Source organism: Giraffa tippelskirchi, chromosome 9 (genome assembly GCF_054371585.1).
Source record: "Giraffa tippelskirchi isolate mGirTip1 chromosome 9, T2T-mGirTip1v1.2.pri, whole genome shotgun sequence".
NCBI classification, from domain to species: Eukaryota; Metazoa; Chordata; class Mammalia; order Artiodactyla; family Giraffidae; genus Giraffa; species Giraffa tippelskirchi.
Genome location: NC_137283.1, coordinates 152,794,494 through 152,820,064, shown reverse-complemented (window position 1 = coordinate 152,820,064; position 25,571 = coordinate 152,794,494). Strand labels below are relative to the sequence as shown.

Here is a 25,571-nt window from a genome sequence, read left to right as displayed (position 1 = left end):
ACAAAATAAAAAGTTAAAAAAAAAAAAGAAACATAATGAGACCCAGGGTGTCTTGATATTTTCACAATAACAAGCCACACTGTAATTGGGTAGTATTTCCTTATACTTCAATGAGATGCTAACAGTCAATTGTGAGATTGGACTTTAATAAAAGCAAAATGGCTTTACTATCAAAGAGAAAGCCAGTTTTTCTCAGTAGTGTGATTCAGTCTCCTTTTCCAATATTTCTTCAAAAGGACAGGAATGAGTCTGATCAAAGTAGGAGGTACTGAACTGTTTACTCATTGTGAGCTGTCTCTTTCACGCTATCAGAACACTGCATGAATTGTTTCAAGCTCTACTAAGCTGTGACCAACTTAGGTAGAAGCATCCTTCTTAGATAAGGTCTCACTGGGAGAGCATTATGATGTTTTTACCAAGTGACTCCTACCTACTTAAATACTGAGATGATTGCCACTAGCATATGAGAACACACAGATATACTCACCACTGGGAAGTTGTCAGCAGCTTTGCTCCAAAGAGCTTTCTCATCATTTTTCTAACTCTTCAAGAAAGTCAGGAGACTGTCCTTCACTGCTGCAGACCAGAAAGAGAAAACTGTGCTTGTGAAGGCTCTTGGATGAGAAAGCTTCTAAAGAAAAGGTGATATGTGGCCTAAGCTGTACAGGGAGCTCAGTTACGTGCTCTGGGGGCTAAACAATTCTGTTTCAGGTGAGCCATTATCTATGACTGGCTCTTCGGTCTTAAATTGTCTAAAAGCTTTCCTAAAGAATTATAATCTGGTGGGCAAAGAGATCCATCTTGCTTGATCTCACCCAAACAGAATTGTCTTGCATATTCACCATCTAAACAAAAATAACTGGAATAAAGAGAGAAAGGATCACATTTCCTATATATTGTGTTCCAATATTTACATACCATGGAAAGACACAGGTTTTACTGAGTCCAAGAAGACAAAATAATTCATGGTTTAATTTGGTAAAATACAGATAATTGAATTTGGATGTAAAAAGGGAATTCCACGTGGTAACAAATTGCTAGTTGACTGCCCTTCATGTGTTTTAGAAAGCAGCACCTTTGATAAAACCTGTTCCCAGACCCAGACTAGATGTCTCTACAGTCATCATTTTTAACCCTGGAGGCATATTAGCATCAATTGGGGAACTCAAAAACTACCAGTGCCCACAGCCACATGCCTAGGGATGCTAATTTCCTGGCAATTGGCTTTGGATTAGGATCAGACATCAGTATTTTTTAAATTCTTCAGGGTAATCTAATGTTAGCTAAGATTAAGAATTACTGCTTCAAAGGTAGAGAGGGAGATATGTCTCCATATGCAACTACTATTTTGAAAGCTAGTTATAATTTCTCATGTTATCAGGTTCTCATTTCTTTACCTTCGCTTTCCATTTAGAATTGAGTTCAAGTATTTCTTCACAGCCATTTGTTTTCGAAGGCGTGTGTAGTTGTCAGTGAAGACTGCATCCGAGTGGCGTTTGATTGGTCCCTGGTCTTCTGAGATGCTATTGCTAAGAAACATGAGGATAAGGAAGTCAAATAATAATTTCTTGGAGTCAGATAAAAAGGAATTCCAACACCTAACTCATTTTCTGTCACCAAAAAAACTGAAAGAAAAAAGCATCTAAGCCTAAGGATGGGGGAGTATGGAATAATCCATTGTACTTTGACCTTTACTAGGGTGCCTTTAGACATTCTGTCTTAACTGAGCAAATAATTTATAAAAAAAAAAATGAGGGAGCTAATTGAAATTGTGTTCTTCCATTGGAAGGAAGAGTTCTTTAAAAGTAAACGTTTCTTAAAAACATAAATAAATGCTTCTTCATGAAGAGATGCCAATTTAGGTAGTGCCATCTAAAAATTCAGCTAATAACCATTTAAAGACAAAATCTTCCAATGCTCAGTTTGAGCAGGAAGTAAAATACAAACTCTATGGTTAGCCTTAAAATTTGCTTCAGTTTAGAATGTCTTATTTTGTTTTTACTGTGTCTAGTTTAGTTTGTTTGCCAATTTATAAATGATTATTATTTAAGAAAAATAAGTGTGTCTGGAGTCTATGAATATGATATTACTAGGAAACCTTATTTTCTTAATCCATGGGTCTAGTATATTTTATTGAAGTATATAAATTATTTTATAATGAAATTAAACATTATCGAGTTATCAATTTTGAATAAAATAAATAAGTTGCTTGCAGTGAAGATATAATTGTCCAATTTAATAACTATAACATGTTTTTTAATAATAATAAATTCTGTTTACCTAACTCGTTTTCCAATAAGGGACTCAAGATACTTTTTGGCAGAAAGTTGACCCAAGAGTCTACTATAGTCACTGGTAAAAACTCCATCAGCATGTCTGACATTTCTGAAACAAGGAAAAAGGTATAGTCATTAAGTTATAAATAGTTTGCTAAAAGATTATTTGGGCTCATTAAATAAAAAGAAAACATCAACTTATTTGATAGCTTCTCATTCAAACTTAAGTCCAAAAGAAAGTTTTCTAACAACTGAATAAACAATATATTCTAGTGACTTATTTCCAGCCCCAAATTTTGAAAAATTGAAGAAATTAGCTTTTTAAGAAGCATATCTCAATATTAGTGCTCCCTGGTAGAATCTATAAAACTAATTCTTTTCTAAGCAATATTAGTGGGAAGATATATTTAGTTTCTATTTATTCATGGTGATTTATTTCTTCTACTCTGAATAAAGATATCCGCAAGGAGAAATTATTCTGATTTTAGCAAACTCTATTATCCCTTTTACTATTTCTTCTGCCAAAAGGTTGTAAACAAAATCTCTTAAGGTAGAAAGACCCTAAGAGTCTATCAACAAAATTTTCCATCCAAATGAAAAATACTTTATGCTTTGCCTTCTGGATAGAGTTACTCTGTCTATCCTGAAATGTTGCTCTGGAAAATCTTCTATGAAATGAATAGCTTTTATTATTAGACACTCTTTCTTTACATAGGAGTGAAACTCTAACCTTAGAACTTTTTCCATCATGGAATCTCAAATGCTATTGTTTCACTACAGTTGGCATAATCTCTGATGTTAAAAATTCATGCAACAGAATATAAGTGGATGACTTGCTTAGCTTGGCCTGTTACAATCTCTCCAAGTAAGAATCATGCAAGCATCAAGAGTTTCAATAAATCAGGCTGAATGAAGCCATGACTCATGGAAACTAATAGTGAGATGCTATAATAGCTTCATGGCGACACAAAAATAAAATGTTTAGATTTCAAAAAAGTATTTGCTAAAATAAAACTTAGTAAACATGAACTCACCTGGATACATCATAATAAGGTGTGTCATTTTCAGCTAATGCATCTTGTAAAATGTCAGTGTCTGCTTTTAACGAAACTTGATCAGGTTCATTTGCTCCCTCAAATGGTATTCTGTCCCCCATCCTGGTAGGAAAAATACAGTAAAGTAAAATACATTCCTTTCTCAGAACGTGATGCTTACGGTTTTACAGTCATTTGAGGTAAGACACTCAAAATCTTAGGAAATATCACCCACTCATAATATATGGATGGCAAAATTAAATTAATGGCTACTATAGTGTATGAAAATGTAAATAGTAAAATTCTTGTTTATCCCATTAAACAGATGCCATACAACTTTCGCAAGCTGTATGTAACAAAGTTAAAGCTACTTAGCTCAGTCTTTCAGAACATTAAGCAAAGTACACTTCCTCGGCAATAAGTAGCTTCACTTTGCAAAGTACACAGGTAGAAAGATTTCACACAAACTAGAAACTTTGGAAATTTTTTTACATTCAATATGAAAATTGCAACCAATTTGCATATTTCTTGATGGCCAGTATCATGTGTCTCAACATTTCTCAAGATCTGAGTATTAACTACTTTCCTTTCTCTGAGTCTGTAAATTTTACTTCAAAGATTCCCTTTGGTGTGGTGCATTTCTACGTGTTGACCGAGTCCAAAGACTCTCTCCGTCTCTGAATAGGCATTCAAACTCAGTGAATTTTGTTTTCAATTTTATGTAGTAGCACAATTTTAATAAAGGATGTACAATGCTTTACTGGAAGACCAAGAATTGTCCTGCCTCTACATGGACTATGTGGGTGCATGAACATTTCGAACACCAGCACACTGTTAAAATTATGTGTGTGCCTGTTTTCACTGTTACCCTATTAGGAACTGTGTTGGCTGCTGGGCACATGTGTATCTTTGGGTGAGGCAGTTCTTGGTAGTCAGGAATAAGCAGCGCTGTTTAAGAGTGAAGCTTAGCAATTAATGTAAGCTTCAGCATTCTTGAGATTATTCATCTCTTTTGATATAACTGTTCAGATAGACTAGTTCTATTTAATTATCAAAGCAACATACAATCTGGCTTTAAGCAAATTTCACAGAAAACCACTAACAGCTAAGAGATTATTGACTTTATTGAGCATATGCCTATCTTGAACAAAGAATTGGAAATGAGAAAATAAGCAGAGACATGTAAACTGGAAAGAAAAATAAAGCTAATGTAGTTTCCTTGTAAACTAGACATAGTAGTCCTTGTAAACTGGAAAGAAAAATAAAACTAATATAGTTTCCATTTGCTGTTTCCTTCTTTAGCATAAACTTATTTCAAATAAAGCTTTAAAGTTGAGTCGTATTATATGAATTTGAAATATGAAATGCAATGTAGAGAGGAGTAAAACTAAGGATTTATGGTAAAAACTAAGTACCTTAAAGTTAACTCACTGGGGAGGGGTAACTCAACAGATTAATTGTCTCACAATTTTTAATATTGACAAATTGATTCTGCCTAGATAGTCTGTCCAACATGATTTTGTACATATTCCACTAATCAACTGTTCATGATTATTTGCTGATTGATGTTGAAAAATGAACTCAAATGAAGTGGGCGCCTAGACACCTGTTTTTCTATCAGAAAATGAACTGAACTGAGGTGACAACGGAGAACAGCTTATTACTCACCTGAAACTGGTTTGAGTGAAAGGAAATTCAAGCCCTCTTTCTGCCTTGCTAGAAACTGTGATCCATCTTACCCATAAAACTAGTCGTCGACACTGTCTCTCTGGCCCTTAGAGTGAATTCCAAAACTCAGAAAAATCATGTTGCCCTGAAGTTGAAAAACTTTGCTTAACAAGTCAACCAACAGATTTGAATAACTAATACATAATTTACAAAATTGAGCTATCTGAAATAACATATCAGGGGTTCCCTTTTATGTGGAGGAGGAATGCTCAACCGTCTGAACTGAAAGAGAGCCTACCTCAGAGCTGAAGGTGCTGCAAAGAGAGGCCACGCCAAGGTCTGGGAGAACAGCATGCTGAACAGCGCCAGGAGCACTAGAAGCTGGGGCTTACTTCTTGTTTCCATCTCAGGACCTGGAAGGGGAGACCATCACAGCTGTAAGTTTTTCCAGCCACAGCTGTGCCAGAAAGGTAACTCTGTGCATCTAGCAGCAATTCCTGAGGACTCATGAAGAGTTTAGAAAAAGCAATTTACATCTTACAGAAAGTGTTAAACTGCAATATGATTACTTTTTAAATCAAGAAGGTTTTTGGGTGTGTGTATAGTGCTCGAATAAAAATTAGGATCCTTTCAACTTCTGCCTATTTCTCATTAGCCACCAGATAGAATGCAATACTTTTATAGTACTGGAAGCAACCATAAGGGCAATTTTCTTATAACAGAGTTGTAACATCCATGTTTAGTATATTTTCTAACTATGAAGCAGCTTCAAGAAACTGAAGTTTCTTCTTCTACTCTAAGTTTTTAGTACCTGAGTAATAGAAGAGTGGAGTGTCATCTACTTAATAATGTGTGTATATAGGTACATATATACTGATACATAGATACATGTCAGTAAAATTATTTTGTACATACATTTTTCCTCTTTTAATTATAGATATTACTGGGAGCTTAATCTCCTTAAGGAGTTTGGGTCTGAACAAATGAATTAAATTAATAGTGTAAATTAATACAAAAAAAATCATTGAGCCTCATATTACTACTGAAATAATTTCTGCCATAAAAGGAAAGATATATTAAATTCAAAGCTTGTATATTTTTACATCTAATTTACTTACACATTTCATTTGTAAATAGGGTGTATATAGAAACTTCAGAGTTTGATGTCTGTTTCTTGTGCTGTTTGTAAGACTCATAGCATTTAAACTCAGAAGAAAATAAATGTTTTGTAAGTTCACATAATTAACAAATGAAATAGCAAGAACAGCACTAAGTAACAAGTTGAAACTTTCAATACATATGCACCCACTGAACTTTCAGTTAAAACTTTATATACAAGCAAAAAAAAAAATCCTACTTGAAGGCATTATTTTAAAGTTGGCATTGAGTAAAAAAACAATCAGAGTAGAGCATTCTCCAACTAAAGAATTCAGAAAACCCATTCATATGTGAGATGTTGAGGCATTTCTATACTTACCAGGTGACTTGAGAAACTTGCCTTTTTATTGTTGTAAAGAAGGAACACTGTGAAGTTATTTTTCAAGAGAAATAAAAACTCAATATACCCCAAGAAAAGTTCCAGAGTCAGGGGGAGAAAAAAAAAAGAAAGGAAAGTTTCCACTTACTTTGCCGAGTAGTGTTCTTTGAGAGCTTTCTGTTCTGAGACTATGAGAGCTGTCTCAGGTGCTGAAGTCCTGGGAGTCGACAGTCTTCACGCGTTCTCTTGCCCTTACAGCTGAACCAGAGCTTGGTGCTGGCTGAGGTTGGCTATTGCCAGCAACTGCTTCTCACTCTACCCTGACCAGCATTTCAAGCCCATCATTTTATAGGGCTTATGCGTTGGGCTGAGCAATCACACAGCTCTCGGAAAGACGTCACAGTAGTACTCTCATGGGATGAATAGGACTTGAAGTTCTTATTAAATTGTCATTATGCTTGATTTATATAAATTTAGAGTGAGTAACTTCAAGATGTAAGATATAAAGAGGAAATTTACTTTTCTTTAGACAGAAAAAGGTACTGAGCTTCATGTGAAATATTTTAATCTCTAATTAGTAGTAATGAAATAAAAGACTGATTAGTATTATGCCCAGGGCCACTGGGAATGCCTTTAAAAAATAAGAATTTTATGTGTAGGAACAGATGCAGAAAGCAACAAATACTTAGGCTCATGGGCTTACCAATATATAATTCTCCTTTATTACAAGGCATCGATTGCCCTAAAGCCTTTTTATTTTTATACTATTCATATAGATCTTTTCTGAGATCTATCTTAATTGTAAAAGCACCAGAAATAAGTTTCCATATTCGTTCTATTATTACATTTTCCTTATATTGAAACTAATCCCTGGACAAATTTTCAAAAAGCCTCTAAGATAGTGTAATATGGACACTGTTGCATAGAATAGTAGCAGTACTGCTGTTGTCACGTTGGTAGAAAATGTCATCATTCCTAATGCATTTTCACATACATGATCTCAAATGATCCAAAAAACTTAATAAATTATCATACTAGATAGCCCCAAAGGGTCATTTTTTCTTTCTTTTTAAAAGTCATCCTCTTCAATTTTTTACGTTCTTGCCCCGTGTGGAATTTTGTGTATCCCTGAACATATACCAACATCCATACCAGCTTATAACATTTCCAACTCAGTCACTTGACAGGTGATTTCAAAGAACTGATTGGAGCCTTTATGGAGTACTTTGACAAGTACTTAATTTCTATTTGTGGGTTTCTAATTCAAAGTAACCTAGCATACATTCAATCAGAGTTTAAGAAAAAAAATACAGAAGCCTGAACAACTTCATGGATAACAAAGTAAAATGCTAGCCTTTCTTTGACTTAAAAAAAAAATGGCCAGGATATGTATTTTTACATTTTCCTTTGTAAGTTTCTGAAGGAAGGGGTAACAGCTCTTAAGCCCTCTTTCCTTCTACTTTATGATTTCAGTATCTATTTGCTTCATTCAAATCCAGTAAAAGAATATCCTGCTATGTTTCATCATATTTTCTAACCCAGTTACAAGAAAAATTAAATGAATTAAATTTCAAAATGTCTGGAAATTTATTTTCCAGTTGACAGCTCTGACTTAAGCCAGAGTTCCTGTGGCTTAATTCCAGGAAATCTTTTTTTACCTGATTGTTACAAGCTAGGGGTTGACATCGTTCTCATATGGAATCTTTTTATCTTTAGCTTTTCGTCACCTAATTCCCAGTGAAGCAATTTTATTTAAGAACAGTAACAGCAAAATATGTTGATTGAGAGTCACAGGAAATCCAATGCTGAAGGTAAGCAGAAAAAAACCTGAAAGTAAAAAGACATAAAAGTTTATTTATTGCTTGGTCTAAGCAAGCACTTAGCATTCACACAGAGTACCTACAGTAGGTTTTCCAATGGTGAAGACAGTTTCTCCAATTATAACAATAAATTATAATAATAAAACACAAAATAGAAATAATTCAATCTTATCATCTCTGAATAAAAGTAAACTAAATCAAATTTTCTCCTATGAATTCAAACTATTAGAAAGTAAAACTGAATTTCAAAATGGGATCATAGCACCATCTACAGGTTCATAAGTCTTAAATCACAGATTTTTTTTTTTAATGTGTGTTTTTTTCTCTTTTCTTTAAGGAAATAGATGTAAACCAGAGGTCTTTTATCCAGCTAAATTATGGAATTTTAAAGAAATATAATCATGTGAAAAAAATACTGTAGCTGAGTTTATCCTGAACACTTTGTTACTATAAAATTCAGTAAACACAAAACTGCAAATATGAATTTACTGTTTAAATCTGCTTTCCCCCTACTTTGGCATATCTTTCCATAATGTTCCCACATCTCTACCAGAACTTATTTCCTACCTAAGGCTTTTCTTTAAAATGATATTATAAAAAGAACAACCAGCATACAACAGGTTCATTTCAGTGCCTGAAAGTAAGGGGATGTTTACATTTTTAAAAGGCTGAAAAATATTAAAAGAAGAAAAATGCTTTGTTACATTTGAAAATTATATGAAACAAAATTTCAGTGCTCGTCAAGGAAGTTTTATTGGAACACGGAAAGGCTCGTCAAATATTTATTGTCTGTAGCTGCTTTCGTGATACAATGGCCAAGCTGCATAGTTGCGACAGAGACCGTATAGCCTGCAAGACCTAAAATGTCTACTATTTGACCCATCACTTCATGGCAAATAGATAGGGAAACAGTGGAGACAGTGGCTGATTTTATTTTTCTTGGCTACAAAATCACTGCAGATGGTGATTGCAGCCATGAAATTAAAAGACGCTTGCTCCTTGGAAGGAAAATTATGACCATCCTAGACAGCATGTTAAAAAGCAGAGACATTACTTTGCCAACAAAGGTCCGTATAGTCAAGGCTATGGTTTTTCCAGTGGTCATGTATGGATGTGAGAGTTGGACTGTAAAGAAAGCTGAGTGCCGAAGAATTGATGCTTTTGAATTGTGGTGTTGGAGAAGACTATTGAGAGTCCCTTGGACTACAAGGAGATCCAACCAGTCCATCCTAAAGGAGATCAGTCCTGGGTGTTCATTGGAGGGACTGATGTTGAAGCTGAAACTCCAATACTTTGGCCACCTGATGCAAAGAGCTGACTCATTTGAAAAGACCCTAATGATGGGAAAGATTGGGGGCAGGAGAAGAAGGGGATGACGGAGGATGAGATGATTGGATAGCATCACTGACACAATGGACATGGGTTTGGGTGGACTCTGGGAGTTGGTGATGGACAGGAAGGCTTGGCGTGCTGCGGTTCATGGGGTCGCAAAGAGTTGAATTATGACTAAGCAACTGAACAACAACAAAACTTTAGAAAGCTTGCTTGTTTTTAAAGTTCTAATATATTAAATTTAAGTTGAGAGAATCCTCCAAATAATCAATGTGGAAGCTTATAGGAAGGTCACTCTAGCCCTGAGCACATCTGCCGGACTGGTGAACAATTAGTTTTTGAAGGTTGTGAAACACATATAAACAAGAAGCCCTTTCAGACCCTTGCTGTTACTCAGGTCCCTCCAGGAAAAGAGGCTGAATCTATTGTGACACATATCAGGAGGAAAGGTCAGTGTACTGCCAGAAGCCAAACACCAAACCCTGATGGGGTCTCTGTAGTAAGCAGCACAGTGGTCGTGGGAAGGACATCTGAGGCCAACACGGCCTCCACCTCCCGAGGCTCCTGGCGCCTGGTCCTCAGGAAATAGACTCTCACTGTCTAGGAAGCAGAAGATGTGGCTATTTGATAAACTTTGTTTTTTAGTTAATCATCATTCTAATATCCTGTATCTGTAGTCATTTCTCTGTACTTCCCAGGCTGAGAGACTGATGTTCTAATTTCTGACTCATAAAACCATAATTTTTAGGTAGGAAGAATGTAAGATAGTGTTTTATCTTATCTGCCAGTTTGTTTTGAGAGGTTGTCGGGCTTCGATATCCAAAAGAGGCATCAGTTTCTATTTCATTTAGGGACACGGAGTTGAAAAGCCAAACTCTGTTTCCTGTCTTAGCTCTCAGAAGGGAGCAAAGATCAATGGAGAATAGAGACACTGAGTACATAATTATAAGGTGAGTTGGTCTAATAAGTATGACGTATTATGAAAGGCAGAGCAGGTATTTCTGAGAGCGTCATATCAAAGATGAGATTTACTGAGGGCATGAGCCTTGGCTTAAAAACTAAAGGAGAAAAAGAGGGACGAACATTCCATGTATAGAAACAAAACAATAACACATTTTAGAAGAGCTGGAGGTATGACACACTTGAGAAATTGATATGGAACTTCATCTTAAGGAAAAGGAGCACCAATAGGTATCAGCTTGTGTTTGTTTTGTCTGCTGTAACAGGTAACTCACTGGGTATAGAAGACCAGAATGTGTCTTCTGAGACTAGTGTTCTAGTTCCAGAGGATACTAAAGCAAATTTTCTGTCCAAAAGAAGAAGGGAAAAAACAGAGTCCTTGGGATCTAGTAAGGAAAGAAACTGTTTTAATCATTTATAAAAATAAGGGTTAGAAATTGGATGCTCTCATCAATTGTAGCTTCTTCTAAGAGATAGTAGGTTTCAAATGTATAAGGACTTCTGTATTTACAAAGATCCCCCAAAGTAAATTCATCCATGAATTGTGATTTAGAGTGTAAAAAATGGCCAGGGTCTTCCAAAAATCTCCCTCTCAACGTTGTTATGTGACTCAATAAACATGAGTTTGAGCAAACACCAGGACTTAGCGAAGGACAGAGAAACCTGGCATGCTGCAGTCCATGGGGCTGAAAAGAGTTGGACACGACGTACCAACTGAACAACAAACAACTTAAATAGTTGGCTTAAGTTACTAAACTAATACAGGTATGGAGAAGCCAAATGCTTTATAAAGCCAAAGTGAGAAAAATATATCTTAGCTTTCCCTAAATAGCTTTAATTTTGCATATGTCCCTCATTCTTAGAAACCATTTGAAGGACCTAGAAAATGTCAATAGTTTGAAAAATAGTAATTAAGTAAACAGCAGGATAAATAATTAGAATAAATTAAACAAGATAGTCACTGAATGTGGAGAATCTTAAACTAGAGAAGTATCAAGTGTATCACAAAAACTATACAATATTAGTCTAAAGCTAGTGCCTCCGAGTTGGAGGATAATTGCCTGCTTGCGTGTCTCCTTTTCTGGGGTAAGAGAGGTGAAAGTGAAGATGGTGGGTAGCTTATTAGAAAGGAAAGATATAGAAAACAGAAAATCTTTTTAAAAAAATTTTTTAACTCTCCTGACAGCCTTAACCTATAAAGAGCTTTCAAAATTAACCTTGCATCCCTAAAACTATTCTTCTAAAGAAGATGTTTATGGCTAATGGAAAAATATATCTGTAAATCAGCTATGACTAAATACACTTTCATTTTTATATAAAGGACTAATTTTTCAAAGATGAAGAACATTTGTCCTTTTGTTCTTCCTTCCCAGTAAGACACCTCATTCGGAAAATGATTTCCTCTGAGAGAAGCCCACTTGTTCAAAATGACTAAACTTCAGCTTCTTTTGAAGCAGAGTAGTTTGCTTAAATGTCTCACACATTAGTGCAAAATGCTGAACACTTCATAAAATGGTAACTGAATTTGCTTCTTTCTTTCTCTCTCTTGTTTGTTTTTGGCTGCTCTGGGTCTTCGTTAAGGTGTGGGAGCCTTTCTAGCTGTGGCATGCAGATGGAGTTGCCCCACAACGTGTAGAATCTTCGTTCCCTGACCAGGGATCAAACCAACATCCCCTGTGTTGGAAGGCGGTGGATTCTTAATCACTGGACCACCAGGGAAGTCCCTGCTTATCAGTTTCTTTTTGGTTTGTTTTGTTTTTCAAACGTATACTCTATAGTGGGCTTCCCTGGTAGCTCAAACGGTAAAGAATCTGCCTGCAATGGGAGACCTGGGTTCGATCCCTGGGTTGGGAAGATCCCCTGGAGGAGGGCATGGCAACCCACGCCAGTATTCTTGCCTGGAGAATCCCCATGGACAGAAGAGCCTGGAGGGCTACAGTCCATGAGGTCACAAAAAGTTGGACATGACCGAGCAACTAAGCACAACACAGCACATACTATGTAATAGGAGACATTGTATTAAATACAATATCGTTTGGTCCAAACAATACTATGAGCGAAGTGCTATTTTCTCCATCTTCAGCAGGGAAAAGAAAATGCCATCTAGAGGAATTAATTAATTGGCACAATATTGTCCTACTAATGAGTGGAGGACCCAGTATTTAAAAGATAGCAAGTCCACTAATGACTAATGAAATCCTGAAAAACTCGAATGAAAACCCTGGAACTTGTCAAGGAATTTTCAAATATTTATGAAATAAAAATCGCAAGATCAAGGAAAGAATGAAAAAATATTTATTATCCCATTACACATTTCTTTCACATTTTTTATATGTGTATGTTTTTAGTTGTTGAATGTATAACAATTGTTAAGTATATGTCTATAAATTAGTATTTTGCCATCTTTCTTGATGTTTAGTCAGATGTTTTCATGAGTTTACAAATTTTTATAACTTCATAATATTTTTATAATATTGCACTGTGTTGATATGGTGGCGCTAGTAGTAAAGAATCCACCTGCCAACGCAGGAGATACAAGAGATGCAGGTTCGATCCCTGGGTTGGGAAGATCCCCTGGAGGAGGAAATGGCAGCCAGCTCCAGTATTCTTGTCTGGAAAATTCCATAGACCGGACTATAGTACATGGGGTCTCAGAGTCGGACACAACTAAGCGACTGGGCACAGGCAGACATCCCCCTTAATATAGCATCTCTGGGAGGTGGGAGAGGTGGGTTCTTCCCAGTATTTTCTTATATTCTCTTACAAATAAAGACATGCTGGATATCTTCATGAATATATATAGCTCTTTTGCTTTTCTTAAATAGCTTCATTGGGATAAAACCTTCTAGCAGAATTGCTGTGTCAACTCTGGTGTAAACGGTCATACAGCTGGCTGGAGAAATTTGAAAGGATAAAGAATAAACCATTTAAGTGGATGCTCTTAATTACATACAAATGCAACTATACTTCCTACACTTGAACAGTAGCTGACTAAAAGGAGATGTCTATCTATTCTATTAGTAGCTCTAGACTTCTCTCAGCTGTGCAATCTGAAACAGACTGATCACTGTATAAATGCTCTTGAAGAATATGCTTGTGTGCCTAGTCATGTCCGACCCTTTGCAACCGCATGAACTGTGGCCTACCAGGCCCCTCTGTCCATGGAATTTTCCAAGCAAGAATACTGGAGTGGGTTGCTATTTCCTCCTTCAGGGGATCTTCCCTATTATCTTGTTCTTTAATAATTAAATAGCATTTTGAGTGCAATAGAAGTGTTGCTCCTCTTCTAGACACACACAGTGGAAAGGCATATTCTTTTAAAAGTAAATAGCATGATCATATTTGTCTCTTGTATCACATCTCTCGTGTCTCCTGCATTGACAGGAGGATTCTTTTACCACTAGTGCCACCTGAGAAGCCCCAAATACTTTGTATATTTTATGTATTAAGAAAAATATATTAGAATATACTTACACATGTATTTACATATTTTATTTTATTCCATACTGTGTTTATATAGTATATAAATTATATAAACATATAGTATATATTATTTATATTAAATATAAATTAATTATATTTTATATTAAGAAAATATTAAGACTATATTTATATAGTTTTAATATATATACAGTCTTAAAGTCTTGGCTAGATTACAAGTATAAAAATTTATTATGCATCTTTTGTGTGCGGGTATAGCTTAAGATTTCACATATATTTTATATATGAATATATATAAGTGAAAATATATATTGACTATATATCTTTTATCTGGGCTTCCCTGGTGGCTCAGATGGTAAAGAAGATGTCTGCAACATGGGAGACCCGGATTCTATCCCTGGGTCGGGAAGATTCCCTGGAGAAGGGAATGGCAACCCACTCCAGTATTCTTGCCTGGAAAATCCCATGGATGGAGGAGCCTGGCAGCCTACAGTCCACGGAGTCGCAGAGTCAGACACAACTGAGTGACTTCACTATCACTATATATCTTTACAACATACTTAATATATAAAACATATATGAAAATTTAAGTTGTATTCACACACAACATACACAATAAATTTTTATACTTATGATTGAATCAAGATCTTAAGAAACTTCTGGCCTGACTGGCTATTGCTAGAAACAAAACTTTTAATTTATTTAAAGCTAACAATACCATTTCAGCAAGGTATCTCATTCATTTACAGAGGAATACATTTTGCAAGCAATTTCCATTAGTATATTGTTCCAGGAAATTGCATCACTCAAAGCCAGACTGTCTATGGGTGATTTATTCAACGTTTCTTTTGTAATGTTAAAGATAATCTTCTGATTACACCAGCTTTAAAAATATTCATGTTATGCTTATCAACATACTGACTGAATTTTTTTTCATTTCATTTGTAGTATACACAAAATTATTTTCTATGAAAATCTTAATCTTTCTTGAAAATACACCCTGACCCTATCTCTGAGCATATATGAAGCAGATTTCTCTTCTAATCACTCCTAAATCAGTGCCTCAGCTTTTATAAGAGGTCAAGTCAGTGGCGCTAGGGTTAAAGAACTCGCTTGCCAATACAGGAGACATAAGAGATGCAGGTTTGATCCCTGGGTGAGGAAGATCCCTTGAAGGAAAGACTGGCAACCCACTCCAGTATTCTTGCCTGGAGAATCCCATGGGCAGAGGAGCCTGGCGGGCTACAGTCCATATGGTCGCAAAGCAACTGAAGCAACTTAGCATGCACGCACAAGTCTGCTCTAGTGAGCTGACTCATGGGACATATGTTTTCATTTTTTAGGGGACATGCAGAATTTTTTCATTCTGAGAAGTAGGCAGAGAGCACAATCTCAAAACTCATTATCATATATATTTTTGAAAAGCTGATTAAGAAAAAGATATCTACGGACTTCCTTGGTGGTCGAGTGGCTAAGAGTCTGCCTTCCAGTGCAGGGAACATGGTTCAATCCCTGGTCAGAAAACTAAGATCCCACATACTTCGGGGCAACTAAGCCCACACGCCACAGCTACTGAGCCTGCATGCCTCAACTTAGATTCAACCTATTCAAAATTAAGAAAATAAATAATTTTTTTTTTTAAGAAAAAGATATCCATAATGGATATGCAGTTTCTTTATTTCTGTAAATCAGTGGTTCTCAGTCATTCCTGGAGCAAAGATCCTTCTCTTCTGATAAAAGTTACAAACCCTGTCCTCAAAAAAATGCATTCATGCCCACTCACACCCACCAATGGACACAAGTTACAGGATCCCTAGAACTTTTCTTTTAATGTTTCTTGATCAATTCCCTTTGGGCTTTTGAAACTAGTTAAAAAGATTTGTTTCAGATACTCCAAAATCTCTCAAGATCTCTAAGATGCCGTTTATCTGGATGATACTATGGCATTTCCCTTATGGTTTTATTTTAAGTGATTATTTTTTGTTACAAGGACAACTGCCTAAATTAAGATACATTCTCATAAAACTCTGCTTAGTTACCCTAAGCGTATTGCTTAAGGCTTTGTTCATTTCATCATACAGATCCTGTTTAGGAACTTCAAATCAGAAATTACTGTGCCTCTTCTTTGTGAATATTTGGCTTTATTTTATGAGCACTCTGAATGATATGACTACTCATGTTTCTGTTTTTAAATTTTCATCTAGAAAGCTAAAAACCAAATCCGTGGCCCTTTGCTGTTAAGTGTTTAGGATGTAAGGCTCTCTCATTTGAGCACTAATCTCATTACTGGCTCTATTTTACTTCCTTTTGGCCCTAACTTTGTCATATACTTCTTATTTATGTTATCTTGTTTAAAACCTTTTATAAAAATTTTATGATAGTAGAAAGAAGGAAGAAAAAAGACAGAACAAAGGAAAATGTAGAAACGTTTTCTTAAATTAATTGCTATATTCCTTTATTTGCAATTTCTTTCAAAACAAGGAAATTAATCAAATATTTAATTCTGGTTTACATTTTAGTTTTATAAGGATTTAGAAAATTTAGGGAGTAAACAAAAAAATGGTAATAAGATGTTGTTAATTCACATATTGCAAAATCTCAATTGCTAAAACATTTTTTAGTTGAGAAACATGTTTTAAAATTTTTGTTATTGAAACAATCAAATATATAGGTGAGTAGAGAAAATGGTATCATTAACACTCCTTTATATATTCATTGCCTAGATTTTAAAATTTTGTCATATTTGCTTCTTTTAGTTTTCTTCTGGTAAAAGTATTTTAATACTCTAAAAGTATTTTAGAGTCACTGACATACAAAGTACATAAAGACTCTGCATTCTACACAAAGTCAATATGAAAAGACATACAGACAAGTTTTTTGTCAGACAGAAAACAGAGAAATTCATACTAAATAACATATCAAAAACAATGGTTCTAACACACCTAGGAGATACACATCTATCTGTAGGAACCAGAAGAGTTTTCTGTAGAGAAACCACTTTCAGGAGATGATTAGGTGGACTTGGATTTTGTTCTTCCATCTGTCACTTGGCAAATGAGCAACCATCTTCAGGACAGCCTGTGTCATCGTCCTATATATAGGCGATGATGCGATTGCAAATGTAGTCCCACCATTACTGAAGACAACTGATGTGATGCTGGAGGGGTATCTATGGACCTGAAATACTGACAAATCCTTCAGAACCACCCATGGCAAATACATTGTTGATGTTGTTAAAACAAATGGCACTGACTGGATAAATCCACTCAGTATTCTTCTCTTTCAGCCTTGGACACTTGAAAACAAGCTTCTACTGTACCTCAGAGCTCAGCAGGAAGTATTCAATAGCCACTTGGCCTTCAAAAGAGCTTAATACATAATTCTGCTTGTTTGAAAATGCTCAAAGCAGTGAGCCTGGTACTTCGGGTTGGACATCCAGCACTGTCGCTCGGAATCCATGTTCTGTGATCCCACGTTAATACTTTACGGCCCGCCTGGCTCACAGTCAGCCATCTTCAGACAGAGAGAAGGTTCTAGCACCGTGAGGAGTTCTGGGGTTCCACGGATTAACTGTTTGATCCCAATGCCCAGTGACCACCACAGTCACTTCTGGACAAAATTCACCGCATCAAATGGGGCATCATGCGTTCCAACAAGATTTTCTTGATCAGTGTTGGAATCACGCATTTTCAATCGAGGGTTTAATCCCCCGCTCAGGGTGTGTTTTGGATCGTTGAACACACATCCCAGACAGCGCTGGATGTTGGTACTCGAGCCGAAGAACCAGAACATCGCAGAGATGCATCGCTGAATCCTGGGAGGAGACGAGCAGGAGCTGGTCTTGGGACTAAACTTCACCGAGGAGATATCATCCTTGGTGGGTGGTTCAGCCTGAACTCATTACGAGCGAGCATAGTGGGCTTCTCTCAGAAGTGACTTCACCAGCATCTCCTCCCGACTTCCCTCAGATGTCACCGTCTTCACCTTTTAGTGTGCATCTCTGAAATGGAAACATCTATTTCTACATAATCGCAATAACATTTTCACACTTATTGAAATTTATAATAATCTCCTAGTGTCACACTAAAACTAATGCCACCAAACGTGTGTGTGTGTGTGTCTGTGTATTAGTCACTCAGTCATGTCTGACTCTTTGTGACCCCATGGACTATAGCCTGCCAGGGTCCTGTGTCCCTTGAATTCTCCAGACAAGAATACTGGAGTGGGTTGCCATTTCCTTCTCCAGGGGATCTTCCTGACCCAGGGATGGAACCCAGGTCTCCTGCATTGCAGACAGTTTCATCTTCTGAGCTACGTCAAGTCTATATTCAAATTACCCAGTTATCTAAATACCTTTTATAACTGCCCCAAATTCTTAATCTTAGACTGTATGAGGTAAGTTACTCAAAGTTCCTCTTCACTTCCGTTTAACTATTTTGTTCACCTCTAAATGCCAATATGTCTGGGTATCTCTAAATGGTTAAGAAAAACAAAATGATGAAATTGATTGTATTGTGGTTCCATCAACAGTAAGAATTAACTCAAGACTCTTTAAGTCATTAATAAAAATTATCCTCTGGGAAAATTTCAATTTTCAATATTACTACAAAGTAAAATGTCATTTATTATGAATTTTCCAAAGGTTCTAAATATTAATTAAAATTAATATGCATTGGTTTTTAAATATAGGCTAAATGTACCAAAAACCTTACTTATGTACAGCATTTTTACCTTTGAAATAAAGAGAAACTTCTCTGTCAGTTTTTTAACAATGCTAAATATTGTCACCCCTTTAATATTTGATAATGCTCTCTGCCTCACTTTTAAAAAAGTAGATTTGATCATAATAACTTATACTGTTCCTTGTATATTTTCTGCTCCTATTGAACATAGTCATACTCTTCATGCATTTTAAAAATGTTAGATATAAATTTCTTTTTAAAAATTTCTTTGAGGAGCATTATCTCATAAGCATTGCCTAATCTTATAAAGCAGCTGTAGATCAGGGATCTGGCCTATGTTGTTTTATTTTTAAAAGCAAATTTCCAGTAAATGCAGTTTTCAGTTTACACTTATGAAGTCAAAATGTCAAGATGACTCAAAAACAATACATTAAATTGCAAGTGAACTTTACAGATTTGATTTGGTAAAGATAGCACGAGATTCAGTGAGGCCAGACCCTGCATCTACAATACAACAGGCCTGAGTGAGCAGTCAGAGATCATTCAGGAAGATAACGTCAAAAGGCCAGACCCACACCACTTATGCAAATACCTTCGGGGGGAATTAACCTAATAGGATGAAACATTTTCCTCAAAAAAAAAAAAAATGTCAAAGCATGTGGGGAATGTTACTAAAGTGTCTCATCTAATGAGAAATTCAGTGAGGAACAGTGAGGAAAAAACTATGGAAAAGCTCACACTTCAAGGTAGGACTCAGAATAAAAAAAAAATCCCTGCACACAAGTCTCATCACCTACTTCTACCACTGATGGCTGTGTGTCCTTCCAGTGAGGTAAACAGAAGTGTCTAAACATAAAGACTGAAATCATCTCAAGCAGCACCTTTGATCTCGATGTTTATTACACATGAGCATCTTCTCATTCAAAGACCTTTGAGGGAAGGGATTGAACTACAGAATTCCATACTTTTCCAAAAGAAGTAGGTTGAATGAAATTGTGGATTTAGCAGGCAAGTTGGAGGATTGAAAGAGAGCATTGGGAAAATGGTCCAGATTTTGAAATTGAGATACAATGTGATGATCTTTTAGCCAACAATTGGCATTACATATTCTTTTTTTTTTATTGTGGTGAAAGTCTCATAATATTTTATACTAAAGAATCTGCCTGCAATGCAGAAGACCCCGGTTTGATTCTGGGTCGGGAAAATCCGATGGAGAAGGAATAGGCTACCCACTCCAGTATTCTTGGGCTTCCCTGATGGCTCAGCTGATAAAGAATCCACCTGCAATGTGGGAGACCTGGGTTTGATCCCTGGGTTGGGAAGATCCCCTACAGATGGAAAAGGCTACCCATTCCAGTAGTCTGGCCTGGAGAATCCCATGGACTGTATAGTCCATGGTGTTGCAAAGAGTCAGACACAACTGGGTGACTTTGACTCACTCACTCACTCAACCATACGTACCTGTACAGTTCGGTGGTACTGAGTACATTCACACTGTGGTGCAGCTCTCACCATCCTTCATCTCCTGAATTTTTCACTTTCCTAAACTGAAACTCTGTTCCCATTCAACATTAACTCCCCATTCTGTTTTTTTTTTTAATTTATTTATTTTAATTGTAGGCTAATTACTTTACAATATTGTGGTGGCCTTTAGCATATGCTGACATGAATCAGCCACGGGTGTACATATGTCCCCCCATCCTGAACCCTCTCCCACATCCCTCCCCACCCCATCCCTCTGGGTTGTCCCAGTGCGCCGGCTTTGAGTGCCCTGCTTTATGCATTGATCTTGGACTGGTCATCAATTTCACATATGGTAATATACACGTTTCAATGCTATTCTCTCAAATCATCCCTCCCTCACCTTCTCCCACAGCGTCCAAATGTCTGTTCTTTACATCTGTGTCTCTTTTGCTGTCAAGCATATAGGGTCATCATTACCATCTTTCTAAATTACATATATATGCTCAGTATACTGTACTGGTGTTTTTCTTTCTGACTTACTTCACTCCATTCTGTTTTAACTCACAAGAGATTCATGGTTGAGAAAGAGTTGCCATTAAAATCAGCCAACTACTCCCAAAGGATGGTTAACTCTCAGCTGTCATTTTGTATCACAAGAAGAGCAGAGCCAGGGGCATGACTACAGTATTTGGGTGAAGAAATGATAGGCTGTTTCTAATTTTTAGAACCTATGTCCTTCGGGCCCGTAGATTTTTACAGCACTATTGTCTACATTCCAAGATAAGCAGAAGCACTTTTGGAGTGAATGGAATGAGGACCTCTGAAAATTTTCTCCTTCATAAAAACAATGAGGACACTGACCAAAATTATGAACTTTTTCAGTAGTCTGGAAATTAACTAAATATTTGCAACAACTCAAGGAGTATTTATTCAGAGAAAATTGCACAGTCTTGGTAAGAACACTGAACCATGTGGCATTTTTAACTTACCTACTCCCAGCTCCTTCTTGCCAATTCCATCATAGTTTGAACATCAGCAGCCTTGCAACAACACTAGTGATGAATATCAACAGCCTAACAGTCCCTGGAGAAGTCAAAGTGAGTTTTGTCAAAGAATAAACAGGGCTGGAGGGTAAAGTGGTAAAAACAGATTCTATTCAGAAAAACTATTAGCATAGGGGAGGAGAGACCTCACTGGAGAACTAGGCTCAATGCTGAATACAATAAAGAATATTCACAATTTATAGTCAAGGAGCAGAGAGTAGGGTTCAGTGGGTGGAAAATTCCTAGAGGAAATTAGTTAAGAGGGGAAACGGGCTAGATTGGCCTATTGAGCTTCTTAGTTAAGACAGGCCAGAAGACCAAACATTACCTGGGGGATGGTGGAGGAGGAGGAACCTGATTAGGTACCAACAGTGATCAAATATCAAGAGTGGAGGAATATGGGTAAACTGCCTTAGCAGAATTCTTGCTAAATTTGGACAATGCAGAGACAAAAACGGAAGCTCAAAAGTCAAAGTCTATTTGAGAAGAGCACTGGGTGGAGCCTGAGTAGAATTTAGGCAAGGAGAGAATCTTTGTCCATTTAGAGTTCCTGACAAAGCCCCATGCTGATAATTTGACCTGACTGGCAGCTAACTCCCTGAAAAGCCCATCTACAAGGCATATCTTTATATTGCCTCATTCAGAGCACGCTTAACTCTAACCCTAGTGTTAGTGGTTCAGTCGTGTCCGACTTTTAGTGACCCCATTGACAGTAGCCCACCAGTCTCCTCTGTCCATATAATTCTCCAGGCAAGAATACTGGAGTGGATTGTCATTCCCTTCTCCAGGGGATCTTCCTGACCCAGGGATCGAACCTGGGTCTCCTGCATTGCAGGCAGATTCGTTACCAACTGAGCCACCAGGGAAGCTCAACCCTAACCCTAAGCACTATCCAGCCCTTTGCCTCACTTAGGGACCACTCTGAAGGACCATGCTAGCTCTGTCCACAAGACTGGCTGAGATCTGTATTGGAAAAGCCACTTATTTTACTTTTGCCCTGTCCTGCTTCCCTTGCTCATTTATATTCTTCCTGAGATCCCCCCTTCCAAATTTCTGCATATAGATCAGTATCTGAGTCTGTTTCCAATGATCTCAATTTAAGATGGAAGTATTAGTACCAGAAAAGGAAGGGGTATTTGAAACAGTGAAATAATTAAGAAGGAAAGAGGGAATTAAACTAAAGGCACTAGTTGAATATTGATTGATAAAGGGACATTTTTTCTACTTTTTTTTTAAAGATCTATCTGATGTGGACCATTTTTTTATAGGTCTTTATTGAATTTCTTACAGTATTGCTTCTGTATTGGTTTTGGTTTGGTTTTTTGGCCACGAAGCTTATGGGATCTTAGCTCCCTGACCAGGGGTAAACCTGCAACCTCTGCCTTGGAAGATGAAATCTTAAACACTGGACCATTATGTGGCCACAGGACTGGAAAAGGTCAGTTTTCATTCTAATCGCAAAGAAAGGCAATGCCAAGGAATGCTCAAACTACCACACAATTGCACTCAAAATTCTCCAAGCCAGGCTTCAACAGTCCGTGAACTGTGAAATTCCAGATGTTCAAGCTGGATTTAGAAAAGGCAGAGGAACTGGAGATCAAATTGCCAACATCTGTTGGATCATCGAAAAAGCAAGAGAGTTCCAGAAAAACATCTACTTCTGCTTTATTGACTATGCTAAAGCCTTTGACTGTGTGGATCACAACAAACTGTGGAAAATTCTTAAAGAGATGGGAATACCAGACCACCTTACCTGCCTCCTGAGAAATCTGTATGTAGGTCAGGAAGCAACAGTTAGAATTGGACATGGAACAACAGACTGTTTCCAAATAGGAAAAGGAGTACATCAAGGCTGTATATTGTCACTCTGCTTATTTAACTTATATGCAGAGTACATCATGAGAAATGCTGGGCTGGAGGAAGCACAAGCTAGAATCAAGACTGCTGGGAGAAATATCAATAACCTCAGATATGCAGATAACACCACCCTTATAGCAGAAAGTGAAGAAGAACTAAAGAGCCTCTTGATGAAAGTGAAAGAGGAGAGTGAAAAAGTTGGCTTAAAGCTCATCATTCAGAAAACTAAGATCATGGCATCTGATCCCATCACTTCATGGCAAATAGGTGAAGAAACAGTGGAAACAGTGAGAGACTTTATTTTCTTGGACTCCAAAATCATTGTAGATGGTGACTGCAGCCATGAAATTAAAAGACATTTACTCCTTGGAAGGAAAGTTATGACCAACATAGACCTAGACAGCATATTAAAAAGCAGAGACATTACTTTGCCAACAAGATCTGTCTAGTCAAACCTATGGTTTTTCCAATAGTCTTGTATTGATGTGAAAGTTGGACTATAAAGCTGAGTGCCAAAAAATTGATGCTTTTGAACTGTGGTGTTGGAGAAGACTCCTGAGAGTCCCTTGGACTGCAAGGAGATCCAACCAGTCCATCTTAAAGGAAATCAGTCCTGAATATTCACTGGAAGGACTGATGCTGAAGCTGAAACTCCAATACTTTGGCCACCTGATGGGAAGAACTGACTCATTTGAAAAGGCCCTGATGCTGGGAAAGATTGAAGGTGGGAGGAGAAGGGGACGACAGAAGATGAGATGGCTGGATGGCATCACCAACTAATGGACATGAGTTTGAGTAAACTCTGGGAGTTGGCGATGGGCAGGGAAGCCTGGCATGCTGCAGTCCATGGGGTTGCAAAGTTGGACACGAATGAGCGACTGAACTGAACTGGACCATCATGGAAGTACCTTCATTTTGGTAAGTAGGGTGGAGGACATAGGGACAGGTGGGAAAGGATAACTGAGAGTTACCATAAGGCCATGTCAAATGAAGAATGATTCCTGTAAGAAAATTAGGTAAGCAAAAAGGGACGTATGTTAACCAAGCAAGTGAAACACTTGTCCAGTACAGGTGGAACTCAAGCCCACAAAATAAATCTCAGAAAGAGCTGGAAACCAGAGCACCAGAGAGCTGCAGAGAAAACAGGAAGGATTCCCTCTTTCTCTTGTCTTCCCACTCCAGTCATGTGTCTCCGGTAATCTGCTTTCCTTTCTCTCCTTTCACTTCGTTTATTCACCCTGGTCAGATTTATATGGACTTCCCAGTGGCGCTAGTGGTAAAGAACCTGCCTGCCAATGCAGGAGACACAAGAAAGGCAGGTTTGATCAAACCTGGGTTAGGAAGATCCCCTGGAGAAGGAAATGGCAACCCACTGCAGTATTCTTGCCCAGAGAATTCCATGGACAGAGGAGCCTGACAGGCTACAGTCCACGGGGTCACGTAGAATCAGACACAACTGATTTATACACAACACAACACTAACAGATTTATACTATCCACTTCATCTTCTACTTCTCCATGACTTCTGGTTCTAGGTCTTTGCAATTTATTTGTAACCCTTGTTTAATACCTACTTCGCTGCAGGACACCAGACTTTTCTGCTTGAGCATTTGCAGAACGTGATCAGTATCTGAGTTCAGAGATTTGGGGGTATTATCCGTGGAGTTCAGTGAGAATTTTAACTTGCACTCACTCCGTCTCTGACTGTAAATTCAAATCCCAGCTCATCTCAAAAGTCAAATAATGACTGAATCACCTCTAGGTCAAGAGTACATTTTTACTTGGTTTGGGAGTTGTAAGTGGGCTTGGATTTGGGAAAGGGGCTTGTTTTGTGTGCTGTCTTTTCAGTGGAGGCTTTGGTTTAATAATCATCAGGTCCCTGAGAAGGTAAGTTAAATGTAAAATTTTATAATAACTAAGATTACTTTTCCAGGGCAAATGCTTATTTAATCCTCAAAGAGTATTTATATGGCCAAAGTACACTCCAGAAAAGTAAATTTCAAGACCATATGAGCTATTTTTATATCTTTATTTTGCAAATTACCTGATCCACTATGCATTTTCCACTAAGGTATTGTTTTCCTAAATTAAACAGTAGAACATTCAATCTACACTAAAGCTCTTACTCACAGTTCATAATTTGTCTTTTAATAGGGTTTAATAGCATACTATACTCAGGTAATGTTTAATCATTTTTTTTTATTCTTAAAAAATAGCTTTTCAGAGACTTCCACCTCCAGCCAAAATAGATGAAAGACATAAGATTAATCTTCTGACAACAAAGTATAAAACTGAACATATTTGGTTACAGGCAGTACATGAGTTTGATTCCCAAAAGAGTAAAAACAAAGGAGGGAAGTCCGACAGTCATGTCCTATTTCTTTTTTTGGAAGACATATTCCAGGGCAAGGAGAAGGAATGCTAAGCACAGCACACTGGTCTCTCCAAGTTGAGGAGAGAGTTCATGGTTCAGGGAGGTCAAGGCAGCTACAAGGCTCTGCACAGTTATTACACAGT

At 37.2% G+C, this 25,571-nt stretch overlaps 1 protein-coding gene and 1 pseudogene across 1 annotated transcript; both read right to left on the bottom strand.

The window, feature by feature from the left end:
* Positions 1–530: 530 nt before the first annotated feature.
* On the bottom strand, positions 531–5,383 carry VIP (vasoactive intestinal peptide). Its single transcript, XM_081530307.1, has 5 exons — positions 5,277–5,383; positions 3,311–3,433; positions 2,281–2,385; positions 1,398–1,529; positions 531–576 (listed from the first exon to the last, which is right to left on the bottom strand). Exons 1-5 carry the CDS (start codon positions 5,381–5,383, stop codon positions 531–533), a joined length of 513 nt encoding a protein of 170 aa, XP_081386433.1.
* Positions 5,384–17,019: 11,636 nt separating this feature from the next.
* Positions 17,020–17,922, bottom strand: LOC145521588 (mitotic checkpoint protein BUB3 pseudogene; annotated as a pseudogene).
* Positions 17,923–25,571: the final 7,649 nt, after the last annotated feature.

Coding starts and splice junctions, on each gene's coding strand:
- VIP (XM_081530307.1), bottom strand. CDS start 5,383: ATGGAAACAAGAAGTAAGCCCCAGCTTCTAGTGCTCCTGGCGCTGTTC. Junction 1,530..2,280: donor CTTATTGGAAAACGAGTTAG/GTAAACAGAATT, acceptor CATGTTTCTTAG/CAATAGCATCTCAGAAGACC. Junction 577..1,397: donor ATTCTAAATGGAAAGCGAAG/GTAAAGAAATGA, acceptor TCTGGTCTGCAG/CAGTGAAGGACAGTCTCCTG.